This window comes from Phalacrocorax aristotelis, chromosome 13 (genome assembly GCF_949628215.1).
Source record: "Phalacrocorax aristotelis chromosome 13, bGulAri2.1, whole genome shotgun sequence".
In the NCBI taxonomy this organism is placed as follows: Eukaryota; Metazoa; Chordata; class Aves; order Suliformes; family Phalacrocoracidae; genus Phalacrocorax; species Phalacrocorax aristotelis.
In genome coordinates this window covers 6,787,957-6,805,775 of record NC_134288.1, presented here as the reverse complement: position 1 = coordinate 6,805,775, position 17,819 = coordinate 6,787,957, and the positions used below count along the sequence as shown (strand labels likewise).

The 17,819-nt window shown below is 45.5% G+C and overlaps 1 protein-coding gene and 1 long non-coding RNA gene across 2 annotated transcripts in view; one reads left to right on the top strand and one right to left on the bottom strand.

Annotated features, from left to right (window-relative positions):
* TOP1 (DNA topoisomerase I) overlaps window positions 1-12,779 on the bottom strand; it is a 68,424-nt gene extending 55,645 nt beyond the window's left edge. Inside the window, exons 1-2 of the mRNA XM_075109242.1 lie at window positions 12,566-12,779; window positions 11,933-11,957 (exon numbers count right to left, since the gene is read on the bottom strand). Coding sequence (XP_074965343.1) covers window positions 11,933-11,957; window positions 12,566-12,598 — 58 coding nt within the window. The 5' untranslated portion in view covers window positions 12,599-12,779. The remainder of the gene's footprint in view (window positions 1-11,932; window positions 11,958-12,565) is intronic.
* Window positions 12,780-13,160: 381 nt separating this feature from the next.
* LOC142064081 (uncharacterized) lies at window positions 13,161-16,995 on the top strand. The gene is made up of 2 exons (XR_012662988.1): window positions 13,161-14,084; window positions 15,815-16,995. It is a non-coding gene; the product is annotated as an uncharacterized LOC142064081 (long non-coding RNA).
* The last annotated feature ends 824 nt before the right edge of the window (window positions 16,996-17,819 follow it).

Here is a 17,819-nt window from a genome sequence, read left to right as displayed (position 1 = left end):
CACTGCGCTGGGCTCTCCCAAGACCGCACGCTGACAACTAAAGAAGCCAAGCGTAGAGCATCAGGTGCCAAGTTGTGCTTTCCTCTTCATATCTAGATGATTAGGACAGTCTAAAACCTACAAAGCAGCTTTCTTTAGATACAAGTGATGCTGAATAAGCCTACTTGATAAAAGAAATACATTGTTTACGACAGCTACCAAACTCCAGAGAGCAGCATATTTTAAATTAGAAGAGTGTATCTACTCATAAAAACAGGTATTTCAAGGACAGCTTGCCTATGCTTCCCTAATGAAGCACAGGTGACATACACAGCTATGATGATATGACTCAGACAAGATGCTAGCTCCTCTGAGAGGCTTCCTGATTTTGGAGTAGGGAGAACATAGAAGGATATAAGACAGCAGAAGTGAAAAAGGCTCTTGAAAAATGCAAGTTATCCACATTCACGTCCAAGGGTATCCTGGACAGCTGGAGAGATGTTCCAATCTGCTGGAGCAAGACAAAGTAACCCAAACACCTACACAGCTCCAGTATGACAACCTGCAAACATCAGAATTAACAGCACTGATAACCTGACTGATTCGTGCCAACAGTTATTTACTAAAAAGATGGATCAAGATGACACCTACAACAGGATTGCACAACACTGCAAAAGTTATTCAAGGTCACTGTTGTTAGGAGTTCATCTCCTGCATCGTATTTGTAGTCACAGGAACCTACTGCCTCTGGATCTGGCAATTTACACTTGTAAGCTGGAACACAACTGGCACCTCGCTTTGTCTGCAAGAAAGTGCTTTTTGCTCTTTGCCCCTGAGGTGCACCATCACCAAACTGAAGGAAGCTAATCTTCAGTTAAAAACCAATGCTAAAACTTAAGTGTCATGGGGAAACACCAGTAAGGAAAGCTTACTCCGATCCACGCACAAAGGGGTTTCCTGTGGACAAGCAGCATTACAACAGGTACAGCACATTTTAACAGATTCAATGACATTCTTGGTCCTCAGAAGAAGAGCAGGCAGCTTTTTATTCCCCATCTGGTGGTCATTAACTCTAGAGTAAAAACCTCAGAGGACGTCACTAGCACTACTCCATCCCTCCATTTTGTACATGCTGCTTATGTTGCAATGAATCATACCCTCACACGGATCTCCAAAGAGCTCCTGCTTCCAGTTTCCCAAAAGGCTAGATTAAAATGAAGAGTGCTCGTCTAACTTGTAAGTGTACCTTCTTAGGCAAGTTAAAACTGGTACCTGCCCATCCCAGCTGTTTTATGTCTCCAATAATTGATCTTACTCACACACTTGCTAGCATTCACAGACTGACAGAAGACATAATATGCTCTCCCTATTGCTCAAGGCACAGTTATGAGACACTCGTATCAAGGGGGCACGTATGGTGCAAGAGACTAACCTGTAAAGTACTCAATACTGGAACCCCACACACAGACCAAAAAACCATCGATCTCCCTACTATAAATCCAGTGATTTCACTAATTGCAAAACCCAAAGAACCTTTTAGTATTTGTGAAATAATTTAGTACCACAGCAAAAAGATGTAGGTTTTAGCTCCTGAGACGAGTTCTGTATTTAAGAAAAAAATTATAATATATGCTAAAGCTGCAGAAGCTGCCTTTTTTTTTTTTTTTTTTGTACTGCCCTTTGCTAATCACCTCAGTCCTCAGCTGGAGAGAGAATGAAAAATTGAAAACAAAAGGCCAAATTGGAATTTAATCTTAGTCCTAGCCAGACAGCTTTATACCTATTTCTGTGCTGGAAGACATGACTCCACTCTGTTCTTGCTTCCCCACCTCTGAGAAGAGCATACTACTTCTACTGTGTTGCCTATTTAAACAGTATGGCCTTAGGACAGGATAACAACGTATAGCACGACAGACCTTAATCCCAGGCATAGTGTCCACACGTAACAGAACGTCCCTCCCCAGTGCTTCCTGCCTTCAGCTTCAGAAGAGTCTTTCTTCATATTCAACCCTTCATCTTCACATAGCCTGACCAGAGCACCAAGCAATACAGACTACGCTGATAGCTGGCAAGACAGCATCACACAAACCAGAAGCTGGAATAAGAATTGCCAACTAACTTAGCTAATCTCCCTAAGGGCAGAAAGAACTCCATTCACTTGCATCCACTGCAGAGCAGATGAAGGCAGACAGCCCTCCTACCTGGTTATCTATCAGGCACCCAAACCATCTCCTGCCACAAGCTACGTAACGGTGTCCCCTGCCACCACCTGGACTTTTCTCCTCCTAAAACTCTGCTTGCAGACCACAAAAATAGAAGCCTCTTAGTTGTGCTACCCTAACCCCATAAGTCTCTGCACTTCAGTTAGAAGACCACTACAGATTTCTCAGCTCTATCTCCAGGTACTTAAAAATCTGCCACAGGTACTCACCATACTTCTAAGGGGGGAAAAAAAAAACAAAAACACAGAGGGTGAGAGCCCACTTTTCCCCTCATCCTATTCCCTAAAAGGTCTTTTTAGGCCACCTCTCCAAAACAAGAATCTGCAACCTCAGAGGAAAATGAACAGCTGTTTTGACAAGTCTGGCCCTTGTTCAAATACTGGAATATAAGCCTTGAGCAGTAATACATTGCCATCAATAAAAAGTTCAACTAAAGTACATCGCCCTGGCCCTAAAACACAGGTCATCTATTCCGTGTGACGCGCAAACGAAAAACTGCTACAGCGTCATTCAAATTGAAAACATGTATAGAAGAGAAGTGGCAAATAAAGTAAGAAAAAAGGCCCTGGATAACACTCTGCAAGTTCATATTCTCATGTGTCAGAGGCAGTGTTAGGCAATAGATCAGAGTAAGTGACAAATGCCAGGAAAAATTAAAAAGCTATCTGTAATTGGGTATTCCTCCATTCCTATTATTTTCTTTACTTTTTACCATGAAGCCATGTCTCTGGTCAACATCCAAAAGAATTCTGATCAAAAAGTCTTACAATTATTCCATTTAGACACTGCCACAGGTGGTCTAGCTGCAAGCTGACAGACATTTGGATGGAAATAAGACAACTTCCAATCCCATGCAGTATACACTGAGTAGTGGAGTGAGCCCAACACTTCAGAAATTACAAAGCATTTGGTAAAACTCATTCCAGAGCAGCCAGACAAACACTGCTCATGCATTAGCTCTGTGGGTTTCAGACCGGACAAGCTGTATGCACGCACGTTCTTATCCATATGCATGTTCTTACCCACGTTGAACACGAGACCTCATATTTCATTTGTTCTTATCATTTATTCCCTAACACAGCAAAATGCTCTACTACTGATGTCCCAGACACTGTGCAAAAATTGGTATGACTGTGCAAATCAGAGATTAGGATTTCAAAATGAGCAATAAGTAGGAAAAGTCACCAGGGCCTTATTTTTAGAAAAATCATTGGAAAAAATAGCATTATGGGAGAAAAGGGGTAATTTTGAAGAACTGGAACTATGCCTTCATTGAGAACGTGTCTTACTCCCCCCAAATAATGTTGTGCTGTCTGCTAAATACTGTGTGTCTGTAAGAGACTATGTCAGCTGTATATTGCAGCTCATGAGACGTAACAGACACTTAGCTAGTAAATCCTCACCATGGAGCATGTCTTTAATGGACAGAGATATGAACTAGCCAAAGATGAGTTACACAGACCAATCAAAATATTTTAGTGAAGCTACAAGTACACTCCAAGCTTTCCTGAGGCAGAAATCAATCTCTCTTCAGTCATGGAAAGATACAGCCAACTGCAGAATCACTCTGCTGCACCACTGAATTCCATGAACGTCCATCTGCCTTTAACAGGAGACCATCTACGTTGACCAGAATTATGAAGGAGCAAATCTTCCTCTTTTAGTGGGCACCATGAAGCTCAGCACTCTGCAGTAGTGCTAGAGAAGGAAGCCATTGTCTTTAAAACACTCCCTAAAAAAATCCCTTCTTGGCTGAAGGTATAAGATAAAAATACATGCATGCACACCCACACAGCTCACAACTGCACAAAGCATATGGTAAGCTTGTGAACATGAACAAATACATTCATGTCAAAAATACTGATAAGGAATCCAAAGAGATCTACTGTTCAGAAGCTTTGTGGGGAGCAACTTTAGGCTCCTGTCAGGCTTAGAGCCATTTAATAAAACAATTTCCCAATGGCCTGATGCTGTCCCTCTTTACACTGCAATTTCTATTTCACAAGTTACCAACTGCAAACTTAAAAAGGGATTTAAGTACTTTAGGTAGAGACGCAGGTTGTTTTTCTTGATGAAGTATTGTCTGCTGAGGCTGCATGACAAGCACCTAAACTAACTTTCTGGCTATGCCTCCCATATTTGAGCCTGCACTGCCCCCATCCCATCAAGATATGCATTTCAGAAATTTTCCAGCCCCTGCCTCCAAAGCTTTCCAAGACAGGAGTAAAGCATGCTCAGTGCTGTCCATCCTTGTGACTCCTTCATGTTGGGAACGGGCAGTTTCAAAACGCACAGCAGCTGTCAGTACAAGTTAATCGTCTACACTGAGGACTACTGCGACCATCTTCGAGTGACACTATTGAGATTTAAGTAACAGCCATGAACAAAGGAAACTTCCCCAGGGCGAAGCAACAGTATCAAACGTAGCATTCACAAGAGCTGTCTGACCACATCTTTTTTGCACAGAGTATGTTATTCTATCAGACAAACAGGCCTTGAGATGACGGAAAACTTCACTAGAACTTTGTGATAACACTAGCAACTTTGTGAGGCAATTCTTCTTTGAACTACTATCCCTCTTCTACTCATCCTTCCTCATTACAGGACTCCCATCTTTGTCATTAGCTATTAATAGGGAACTAACTGTCAAGGTCTCCCACTTCCCCAAAAGCATCAAGTCTGATCTCCACCAGTTGTGCTGGAGGATCTCCCAGAGCACTGTTTGTTGCAAGGACTGGCACAAAACCACGTATTTCCTGCTGACACTGCAACACTGAGGTTTAACACAATCTTACTTTTATCTCAAAGAAGTCCAGGAATCATTGATGTTAAGTAGGTGTTACAAACGAATAAGTTTCAGGAACACTGACTGCAGCCCCACACTCACCACTTTAATTCTGGAGTCACGGAGCTCTCACTTGTTCATCAGCCAAGTATCTACAGAAGTCAAATTTAGAAACCAAATTTCAACTTGAAAATATAGTTGTATGCTCATGTTTCTCAGGCCAACAGCAACTTTTTACTGTTCTTTATACCTTGCAGGTCACAAGAATATGAAATTAACTTCACCCTTTCTTTTCATGTCACCTTCCGAACACCCTATCTCTCACTGTGATGCCACAAGATACTACTTTAGCTCACTCTTTATGACCAAAGCAAGCATTCAAGATGAAAATATTACAAACTATAAATCTGATTAAATCCCCTGGAACTATTTAGTATTTATGTCAGCCAGGACATTTTGAACAAATGCTGTGCTAAAAATACTGTAGTCTCATACACACCGGGAAACCACTACTACAACTTGTTCAGCTGAACTACTAAATAGCAGGAGCCTGCAGTAGAAAAGGCGCTCTCTGCTCTGTCCAGAACAGCACTTCAACACTGTATTAATTCCAGCGTTCAACCAGTGACAGGCAGTGGAAGCCACCAGAGGCACATGCAGTGGGAGCTCCCTAGAGCAGACAGTTAAGAGCAGAATAAGGACAGCAGTAACTGGGAATACTGTTTAGAAGGAATAATCCTACTGCAGCTGAGAACTGGGTTTTAAAATGGTTTTCTAGCTGTTCTTTCAGAAGAGCTGGTCAGCAAACTCACTACTGAAACAACAAGTCCATACCCTTCTCCTGCTCTCTTAACAGGCTGAAGCATTTTGAAATCTAATGATCATCCATATTTAAATGCTGACAGTGCTAAACAGCTCAGAACGGATAGTCACACAGGGAGAAGGTATGGCTGGGCATAGTTGTCATATGCTGCTGTCTCAGTCAAATGAAACAGCCTCAGAAAAGCAAGGTGATAAACACTGATTTCTGCAATGAATATCCTCACTCAGATTTGGAAACCTAAGGCACAGTCCTTCAAAACTGCAGGCAGGAGCAGAATACATAATCCTAAACAGCATTTTGCTCCCATGTTTCGGAGTGTGAGGTTTCCTATAAACCTTGGGGCGGCTTCTATAAAACCAGCAGCCACAAAGGCAATTTAATTTAATAAGCTGATAAATATTTCTGAATGACTGCATGTCTTACAAGGATATGTGAAATTATATTAGCACAACCAGCGCAAGCAGTCTTGAAAGAGAAACTATCCAGTCTTGAAAAGCCTCGGAAAAAAATCTGCACTGATTTCTTACGTTAAATTGTCCTTTTCTGAAATAGTCACTGTATCATCATGGCCCATCCCTGCAGTTAAATAACAAAAAAGCACATACACCATCAGAGCTCCGCTGATTTTAGCAGAACTACAGCAATTTACAACACCAGTAAGAATCTGACCTGGAGCCTCTCTCTAATAGAGCAGTGGCTTGTGCTATTTCAGCAGGTATTACTTTAACAGGAATCCAGTGAAATCATTAACAGAGGAATTTGAGTCAATGAGATGTTAAGTACTTGCTATAATTACATATTATTGCAGTTTCTGCTGACAGCGCAACTCAGGAGGTTGGAATTCAATGAACTATCCAACAAATATCTGAAGTCACAGTTGTAAATTAAATTAAGTCTGAATTTGTGTTCGACCACGTTTATGAGATGTGTGCCTACCTTACGTGAAGCTATGTAAAAACCCATGCTTTTACATTGGTCCCCTGGTTAAAAATTTTTCATGTTTTACAAAGTAAACAAAGCAGCCCTGATAGCATGTTAATAACAGATATTGCTTAACACTGTAGTAAAAGGAAAACATCTTAAGAAATTTGCTAGAAGTAGGAAGCGCACAGGCCATTAACCCCCGAAACACATCTTCCAGCACATTTAGGTAATTCTGCTGAGTTTTAACAAAAACAAAAGTTGGCCACAGCTAACAAAAATGCATTGAACTCCCCACTCCCACAAGACACTCATTAAGTTTTAACCTGAATGCTGAATGTGTCAGAACAATTAACACAACAGACCTCAATGTCTTTAGTAAAGCACTTCTGAGGCTACTGCTGGAAAAATAGATGCAAACTTCTGTAGCGTATCATATTTAAGAGCACCTTACCAACAACACATTTATTTACTTTTCTGAGTCTGCATTTCTGAGAAGCATGATAAATGATCGATTTTACTTCTGAGTACCCTCATGTGTAACCATCTGAAGATTCCTACAGTAAAGCTCCACTGTTACATTCTACAAGCACTGCAACAGATTGCTGTGAACATACTGAAAATCAATGTGAAAACAAAATTAAGAAACTTTGCAGATTGGCGTCTGATGTTAAATACTTCTAAAATAAAAAACCTAAGTGGTTTCAGACTTAAAACTACCCCAAGTATTGTTCTGAGGCTGCGGGCAGCACTTCTTACAATGCAGGCTCATCACCCAGCACCACAGTCTGGAAGCAAAGGCAGGGAGTGACTCAAGACTTGTGTTGGAAGGAACAAGTTACATTCTTCAGGATTCACATCTCCATGTATCACAAAAAAGGGAACGGAAATGCTCAGTTGAGATATCAATCTGCATGTAAATACCATTAACTATTGTATTTTGGATCCCTTGCCAAACATCTGACATTTAAACATGCTGGTGACAACATGCTCCCAAGGAACTTTGTCTTTTAAGTTTCACCCTGATGCGCACAAGATACAGACAGAGCACAAGAGTTTACCTTCAAGCTTCCTAACTTCATGAAGTTTGTTTAGCGCAGTGGCTCTAACAGTGGCACTAAGGTACACAGAGCCCTGTGTCAGAAGTGGCCCTGCTCTCCTTCAAAAAACTCCCACCCATCCAGAAGGCGCCAACAAAACAACAGCAAGGAAGCAAAAAAATCTGCTCTCCAACAGTCTGTTTCAAAACCACTGAAAATTTTCAAGGATCTCCATTATGTTGCTTTTCAGTTTGTTAGCATTTAAATCACCCCTACCTTTTACGTGCGCAGCTCTATCACACATGAAACTTTAATGCTAAACACAAAACATGCTGAAATTCCTTAACTTGTAAGGCATTTGTTCAGCACTCTTGTTATTTCATTTAAATTTCCTTCTTGCTCATTCCCCTTCATATCTTCACCCCAATAAATACAGAGGTGCCATATGAGCGCTTAGGCCAACATAAAAGAACTGCCAGCTTCTGATAAGATGTTGCAGCAGCAAGCACTTCTTTTTCCTCGAAGTTAAAGCAAGCCCCTCCTTCAAGTGTGTTGGACTTCCAGAAGCCACCTCTACGATGCTTGACTCCTGTTAATATAGTGTAATGGTCACTACAGTGATACTGGCCTCAAATTGCATTTTAAGATGACTGGTCAAGTCAACCAGAGGAAAAGAACAATGCTTAGGGTGATGTCTTTACTTTCTACACAGAACGCTTCTTGATTCTACACAAGTCTGATCACAGGCTGATGAACAGCCAAGACACTAACAGTAGTTAGTGGAATTTAGTAGCTTTGGAACTCAATTTGATTATTTTGCAAACAAAAGTAATTTTTATCTACTTTACTCTGCAAACACGATGGGAGAACTGAAAGTCAAGATAAATTGCTTTTAATCTCAACATTGTCCTCAGCTGTAAGAGGTTGTTATGTTCAACTTTAATAACAAAGCTCTTAAAGGCAAAACTCAATAGAATCCAAAATGATTTTGCATCTGACGTGATCTGCGATTTTACCAAGTGGGGGGGGAAGCAAACCAGAAAAAAACCCAGGATGATTCCCTCCCTGAGTACATAGTTGTGACTCAACATTCACACCTGTGAAGGGGTCATTTTCAATCGCCAAGCTGTACTCAGAAATGACAGCTTTAGACTACCATTTCCTTTCTACAATGCTGAAGACTGAGAGGATGCTACTTGCAGAAAAGGCTCCCTGTTCCAGCACAATACTGTTCTCAGGATGGTTTGCAAACCAGCACTGCTAGGACTGAACATGGAAAATTCTTTGCAGTGTGTACTGATACTAAAAATACAGTTAAGGTGAAAAAAATACCCACTATGGCCAAATTAAACAAGCGGGAGAATCTGGATGTTGAGAGGGAATGCAATTACCCAAGTTGGAATTTGCCCAGGACACTCTTGCTTAGAGTGATCTGGCTATTTAATCGCAAGAAATAGCCAGGAACACATATTTACTGCTGGCATTCTCTCTCATACCTAACATCACCCTGCTATCAATGAAACGGGTGTGTAATCAGATCCGAGTTCCCAGCTACAACCGTGGTGTTCCTTGCTGACCTGCAATGGGCTAGCAGATCCACCCCCACCCACCTTACTTCAGCTGCAATAACTTGCGTGATCACCACGCGAGGTAGTATGTCCACTGACCTAGATATGAACATCAGTAAAAATAGGAAGCTTCAAAGTGCTTAAGCTGCTCTATTACTGATACACTACCCAGAAGTCACCCAAAACATTCTTTATTAACAAAAATGTTTACTGCTGGTATATTCAACATTTAGAATGAGTCAGTACCAACCCCCAGAAAAACTTCCCTTCCCCCAAATGTAAAGAGGGAAGGCAGCCTAAAAGGAGACTGGCTCCACAGTTAAGCGCTGCCTAACAATAACCAAAGTGCAACCAATTGTAAGCATCTAGAAGAAAAAAAAAAAGTACCTGAGATTCCTACCACTCATTCCTAATCTTTGCCACTAAATAGGATCAAAACAAGAATATAAGAGCTAGAGCCTCACCACTATGCCTAAATGACAATCACTGTCCTCGGATCCGTAAGAGACAATTCCCGACAGAGAAGTGCAAAGAACTCCTGCGTAGAGGAAAAAAGACTCGGTGCAAGCAGAGGTGACAGGTTTTCAGGAAGATCAGTCGTGGTCACAAGGTCAGAGAGGACAGTGTCTATTCCACGTTATTCCCTTAACAAGGCTAAGGGGGTTACACACACCTTTCAGCGCTGAAAAGGATTTTGGATTTTAGGGGCCTCTGATCAGTCACAATGATGTTACAGGACTGCCATAAAATAATTACAATAGGAGGAAATGGGTGCTGGTACCTACAGTGGTATGAGTTTGTTGGGTGTGCTTGATTTACCAGGTATTCAGGTTTTCCATCAAGGTGTCTTCCTTTGAATTTCTGTATTGAAATCCTCCAACACATAGCAGAAATAAAAACTGGAGGAGTTTTAAGTGCTGTGTGCCCAAAACTCTTGAAAGAATAAAACAGCACATGGTCACAATAGAGGAGAAAAATCCTTTTAAGAGGTTCACTGGAAGCCGAAGTGGAAAGGTCAAATATGCATCTCCCCTGTGTAAATCAGTACATAACTAAAGCTTACCAGGAAGTACTTCTCCCAAAATAAAGATGATCCTAAAGCAAATATATCCCAGCATAAGAAGGCTACTAGTACTCAAATACGTGCTTATATTTTACTCCTGCACTTCTTAGGAAATCCACTGCACCCTTTTTAATGTTAAGAATTATTCATAGACCCCTACTAGAGATTCATAATGGAAATAAATGTTCAAAACCTGCATCTTCGCTACCGCCTGCTCCTATTGCACACACACCATCACATTCCAATGAACTGACAGAAAGGTGCACGCAAACATAGGTTTGTAAATATTTACATGCAGTAGCCTACAAAGCAACCAGGCACATGGACATCATCCAGAAAAGCATGCTAAAAATCAGCATAAGTCTAGCAGATATCTTCAACCATTTTTTTGTCCTCTGCCACCTCACCAGTCAGAGGACAGATCAGAGTTCCTTACACATCCCGAACAGCGACAATAGCACATACACACAAAGGTAGGTGTATGTCCTCAACTTCCCTCCACCCTGCTTAAGCCCTTCAATTTGACACCTACCAACCTGGGGGGATTGCAATTAGCTTGCTTCCTAGAAAAATGAATAAGCGATCAGAAAAAGTTAGCAGCCATCAGGCCGATTAGAAAAGATAATAGTATATGTGTGTGTATATATATGAATATAAATATATAGACATATAAGTGCATATATTCATACATAAATATATACATATATATAAAATTACAGGACTCCTATAATGTTTCTGAACGAAATGAACAGTTAGCTTGCAAACTTTCTGAAGTGATGTTGTCTACCTTTCTGGAATTGTCTACACTGTTGTTGGGTGGGTTGTTTGGTTTTTTTTTTTAATGTAGGCTTTTATTTTAATTAAAAAGCCCCACCCAACAAGGTAAAGTTACATCAATTAAATAGCAAGGAAAGAAATAAGACTGATCTTAAAATGGATGCAGCAGATTCTTTTAAAGAGCAACATGTTGCAATCACCTTTCATTTTAGGGGAAGGGAGGGATTCCCTGAAAGGAACAGAGACGGGGAGCAGTGGGGGGAGGGAAACTGCGATAAAAAAAAAGGCTCAGGGATTTATTTTAGTTAAAAACTTTGCTTTCCCCTCCGTTAAGAAGGGGCTGGGGGCCGGGGATCGCTGCGCGGTGCCTCTGTGGAAGGCTCCTCTCCGGCAGCTCGGGGAGGAGGAGAAGAAGAGAAAGCCACACATAAGAGAGGAGAAAAAGAAAATGGCGCAGAGACTAAGTCCCGACCGTCGACAAGGCGACTTTCCAGGGAGGAATCGGGGCCCAAAGGGGACCCCGGGAGAGCCGATGGGCTCGGATCGGGGGCCTCCGGTGCCCCCACTCGGGGAGGCGGCGGTCAGGGGGGGCCGAAGCCGCCGGGAACGGGGCGCTTTTGGCAGCTCGATGGGAACAATGGGGCCGGTGAGCGAGGAGCCGGGACTTAGTCTCTGGGACGCCATGTCTGTGCGCGGCCGGCGCGGCGCGGCGCGGCGCGGGCGGCGAGGCGAGGGCGCGCCGGGCCAGACTCACCGTTCGCTCGGAAATCCGCCTCGATCTGCGGGGAGAGGAGACAGGGAGAGACCGTGAAACACGCCGTCCCCACGCCGGGCTTTTTTTTTTTTTTTTTGCGGGGGGGGGGGGGAGCTGGATTCCAACCCCCCCTTCCTTCATTCTCATTTTTAGGGAAATTAAATATCAAATGAGAAACCACCAGCGCGATGCAGAAGGTGCCCTCCGTGGCGGGGGAGCGGGGGGGCGCAGGGTGAACCGGCACCCGCACAGCTCCTGGGGTGACACCCCCCCACCCCATAGGGAAGCCAGCCGCCCCCCTCCCCTTCTCCCAGGCCGGGGGTCACACACGTCCCCCTCCCCCACCGCCCCCCATCTGGGCAGAACCGGGGCGGGAGGGTTCTGTGGACGGGGGCGCCCCAGCGCGACGAGGCAGGGGGGACAGGCCGGGTTGACAGGGCTCTCCCCAGACGCCTGGGCTACCCCGAGCGGGGGCAGCAGCAGGGCACGTCTCCCCTCACGGAGGTTAAACGCGGTGATGTCAGCCTGGCCCCTAGGGCCGACCCTAAGGGGAAGTAAGGACCCCACGGCCTGGGTGGCGAGGGGCCGGGGTCCCCCGGGAACGGGCCCCCGCGGGCAGCGAAGGGCGCTCACCTGGGAATCGTTGTGCAGCTGGTCCCCGCTCATGCCGGAAGGCACGGGAGGCCTAACGGAGCGGAGCAGGAGGAGAACAGAGCCGAGGAGAGCAGAGCAGAGCAGAGGCGCGCCGAGCCGAGCCCCGCCGCCGAGGACGCGCGGAGCCTGGAGGCGAGGGAGAGCGCAGCCCCTGGCTTCTCCGCGGTTGTGTAACAGACTAAGTCCTCATTTCGGCGCACTGCGCAGGCGCGAAGCCTTTTACGGGGGGGCGGGGCCAAGGCGCTGCTGGGCTGAACATTGGGGGAAAGGCGGCTCGTGTATTTGCATCCGAGCAACGCCCAGCCGGCTAGATTTGCATATGGACCACTCCCCGCCCCGTGTGCTCCCTCCAAACGCAGCCGGGCCGCTCGCCCCGTCCTTCCACACGCCGGCTGAATTTTACATATCCGGTCACGCCTCTTCCTCCCTCTCCTCCAATCGAGTGGCAAAAATCGGCCGTTATTTACATACCCGGCCCTACCCCCCCGCTCCCCATCCCACCGCTGAAGGAACCTTGTGCATTGTATAAGATGCCGTCCCCCGCCGTGCGAGCAGTGCGCATGCGTTCCACGCCAGTCATTTGCATAGTGGGTTCCGCCTCCCGGCCGGCAGGCCGCGGCCCCGCCCCGTCAGGGGAGCATGGCGGCCCCCTGCGGGCCGGCAGCCCCGTGGGGGCGCCTCCCCCCTCCCGCGCTCCCCGACAGCCGGCACGGTGACATCGCGAGCGCCCTGCGAGGCCACACAGCCCCCGCGAGAGGAACGGGCTGCTGGGATTCCTTGGGGGCCTCGGGGCGCGCCCTGGGCCTGGCCGGGGCCTGCCAGGCCTGGACCCCCGACCCCGGGCAGGGTTTAACGGAGAACCGGGGCAGGCCGTCTCCTCACGGCACCCGGGAGCTGGCTGTGGCCACGTTTCGGCGTCCTGGTTAGCGCCAGGCAGTGGAACTGGAAACAGAGACGGTGTTGTCTCGGCTGGGCAACTCCACCCGGTTGCGTCTCCCCTCCAGCGGGGCTGCTGGTGGGCTTGAGGCCTGCCGGGCCTTTCTGGTAGGCCGCTCTGCACAGGAGGAACTCTGCGAGCTTGGCTGAGTCACGCTCCTACAGAACCTGTATAAGCTTAAATGGCCTGACGTGCAGTTTGATTCTGAGCATTTCAAAATGACGCGGCTGTCAGTTCCCTTCAGCAGGAAAGGAGCCGAGCTTGGTGTGAGCATCCATCCTGCGGGCAGCCTGAGCGTGCGACTGACCTCTCCTTAGTCTGCCTACATGACTGCATCAGGCTGAAAAGCAGAAGCCGGAGTAACCGCGCAGAGGTTACATTGTGCTAGGCGCTGCACGACTGCCCTGCATGCAGATCAGAGTGATGCCAAGGAGGGTCGTAGATCCGGCAGGTTTGGACTGACTTGACTTGAAATCAAGGACAGCACTGGTGCATTGCAAATAAGAGCTTTCTGCTTTAAAAAGGGATCAGCCAGCAAGATTTTTCTTCCACTGTAAACAGGTCCTTTAATTTTTTTTCTCTCATGAAGAGGTGGAGGGTAAAAAGGAAACAAAAGCTTTATTTTCTTTTAGCTAATGTGAGAATCAATTATGTACCTCCCTAGAAAAACACCTCCCTGCCCCAACCCAAATCTGAAGACATTTATTTCTGTTCTGCAGCAGCTCTACTAAAGGGATTTTCTTTTCAGTGTACTAAATGGCAGGTTTAGTATGCATGGCTGGTACATGTCTCACAGGACTGCCTCCAGTCTTCTTCTTGGAGCTTCCATCCTGTGCTGCAACACAGACTGTACCTTTCCTCAGCTTCTTTACACAACCAGAGCTTTGATTTGACACTAAAATAATCTGGCGCTGCCAGGCTATCTGAAGAGATACATCAAAATGTAAGCAGTGACAGCAGCCACCTATTTGCACTGCATATTTATATCCTGTAAAGGAAAAACTCTGTCACTTTCTTACAGTCTTCAGAAGAGGATCTGAGGACTTCCTTTTTTTACTGAGAGCAGGCAAATATTTCTGGCCCTAGAGCTGTTTATTATGCAAACTGTTAGATTTTTAAATATAAACATAATGAAAAGGCTGTTTCAGGCACCTTTCCTGTTGGAAGAGATGTTTCCCCCAAGCTCACAAAAATGGGATGAAAGGGGGCTTTGCTCTGAGCCCCTCCTTGCCGCCTTCGGGGGTGGAGGGGTTTGGAGGCTGTGTCAGCTGGTGCTGGGGAGCAGTCTGGCACCTCTAGCTTTGGGCACCAGAGATTCCTAAAAGCCCTTTGTCTGAAGCAGCAGTTTCACTTTAAATCTTACATATCTCTGTCTCCCCAAGAAGCCTTGCTCAGGTGGCTGTGCGCTGCCACAAGAGAGGGACCGGCTGCAACCCCTCCGTGCTGCAGCTGCAGCCAGCCCCCTTCAGAGGGAAGGATCACTACCTCTTCTAGCAGCTGCCATCTTCACAGGCATTTGCAAGCGTGCGTCTGGTTGCAAAACAGAGCTTCCAGGCTGGCACATGAGAGGCTCAGTGCTGCGCTGTCTGCAAGAGTCTGCTGACAGACAGATAGGAGAGCTCTGAATGTAAAGGGAGCTGCCTGGTTTGTTAGCTCAGGTCCTAATAAAGACCCATGGCAGCAGTGCCAGATCTGTTAGTGGGAGGCAAAACCTTGTGCCACTGCTGTGAAATACCATTCACATAATGAAGGAAACCTCTGTCTGAGACATCCATACGTAAACCAGGCAGAAGCATCTCCCAAGGGTGGCTTTCTATGTGCTATATTTTTTCTCCACTCTCCCATAGGATTACCTTTGAGTCTGAGCAGGGCCTGCAATGAGCCCCTGCTCCACTGTTAGATCTGAGAGGCAGGGAGCTAAACAACGTGTTCAAAAGCATATTAAACTGTAACACCTCTGTGGCCACACCTGTTGCAACAAACTGGATGATAAAAACACCATCTGATCTCCCGGGACCCCCTCCAAACCTACAGCCTACACCATTACACTCCAGGAGTCTGCACCTCAGCCCCTTCCAAGCTTGCATCCGTTGCCACTGGGGAGGCTCTGCCAAAGGAAGGGAAAGGCCCATACAGGACACGCTGCTGTGCGACAGTCCTTTCAAGGGCACAGCCTGGCAGTGAAGTGGTTAACATGCTTGGACCTGCTTCCCTGGCAAGGCTGTGCACACCCCATCAGGATAAATGGGGGAAGTTCACACCTCTGAGTGCTGTTGTCTCCTTCTCTCCAGGGCTCCCAGGAACTACAGTACATCACCATCAGGTTAATGTAGCCTAGGTGATTGCTTGCAAAAAGAAACGGCTGGAAACTACGTGTTTAAATTAAATCATAAATCGACCTGGATATAAAACCTGTAGGAAACCTTCCAGTTCTTGATCCTGGTGAGTTGTGAGATTTATTTGGTGTACTCAGGCCTTCTTGTTGTGCTGAGGGCGCCTGTTTTGGGAAAGGGAGGTGGGTACCTTTTTCCTGACCAGCTTTGCAGTCCTGTGTCAGGATGGGATCCTACACCTTGCTCCAGCTTGAGTTCCTGCTCTTGTGCATGGATGAGATCTGTAAAGGCGTGAAATCCCCTTGTCAGACCAGGCTTGTGGCTGTGCTGTACCTGCAGGGTGGCTTCAGCCCTCCACTTCTGCACTGCTTCTTTCTGCATTCTGGATCAGAGAGTTCACGAGGGCAACAGCTTCTGCAGACCTGCCTCCCTCATGCAGCAGTTGGACCAGTGGCCCTCAGGGGGCTCTGCAAAGGCTTCATCAAAGTTAACCCCGAAGGTTGGACAGTGCTCTATGCAGCAAAAGCAGGACTCCTGGGCATCAGAGCCAGCACAGGCTCAATGGGGTCACGGTGCCCAAGCCAAAACAAGGCTGTGCCATCCCAGGCCTAAGAAGCTGAAGGGAAATACAAAAGCAAGGCTCTAGGACCAACACAGGACATGAAACCAAACCCCTAAACCCTCCATAGCCCTCCTTCCAAGCCATTGCCTCGCTTTAAGCCCCATGTGAAGCCATCTACGTTGTGTTCCTTCAGTTAATTCTCTTCTATATTCAGCTTTATTACATGATGCATTTCAAGTTTGCAGGTGAAACAGATTTGGTAATTAAATACATCCATATCTCGATATTTTTGATTATGATATCAAAAGTTCAGGTCTTTGACCCTCTTTCAGAGTACAGCAGGAGGCACGCAGCATTGCCAACTCATCCAATTTTATTAGCAGCCCCACATATCCAAGTTCACTTGTTTTCTTTTCCTTGATGTTATTTCGTAAGAATCTCTAATATTCTTAGAGGCAGCAGCATGTTTCTAGTATTTATGTTTTAGGAAAAAATACATATTAAAAAAAGGCTTCTGAATATGAAACAAGTGCATTCTGCTAATAAAGAGGTAACAAAAGACCAGTTACAAAACAGATTTAAACCTGAAAAATCGCATTTTTAAATGCCTGTCGTAATTTTTGAGTCTTAGCTCATTTGTAAAAGCTGTGGTTTGGATACTTATATTGCTAGTCTATGATTTTTCACAGCCAGAGAGACCTGCCTGATGTGCCGGATTGCAGATCAGCGCAATCCTGTAAACCTGCTGTGACTACAACAAAGTGACACTTGTACAAAATAGGAAGTCACACATATGACTCCCCTCTCATTTTTCATTAGGATAACCTGCTCAAAACACTAGTATCTATTACAGGCTGTTGAATGTATTGAAACTAAGTGATCTCAGGGCTTTGAAAAATCTTTATTTTCCACTTTAATAAACTGCAGCAATTACTCACAGTTTTATATGTAAGACGGGAGCAAATTAAGCAGAACCAGCAGATACTGGAAGCTTTCAAAGGTCAGTCATAATTACCTAGTTTCACCTGGGACAGGAGAAGCTTGCAACAGTCTTGGGAAATTATTAGTTAGAAAACAATAGCTGATATCACTTGAACTTTATTATGTACTCATGTGCCATGTTTAAGGGAGCCAGGAGTGGCAGAAAGATTGGTATAATAGAAAGAAGAACATTTGAATCAATCTAAAGAGCATGTAACTGCATTTTTTCATGGAGCCAGCTAATCTATGCAAACCCATATACATCTGCTGTGATGGTTTGTGCCTGCTGCATGACCGTTGCCTAACGCTGAATGCAGTTGGGCATCTATATTCCACTATGCCACATTGCCTCCCTGTTCCCAGCAAACAAAAGGAACTTTCCTGCATCAGGAAGCAGCCTATAAGCAGCACCTTGCTTCA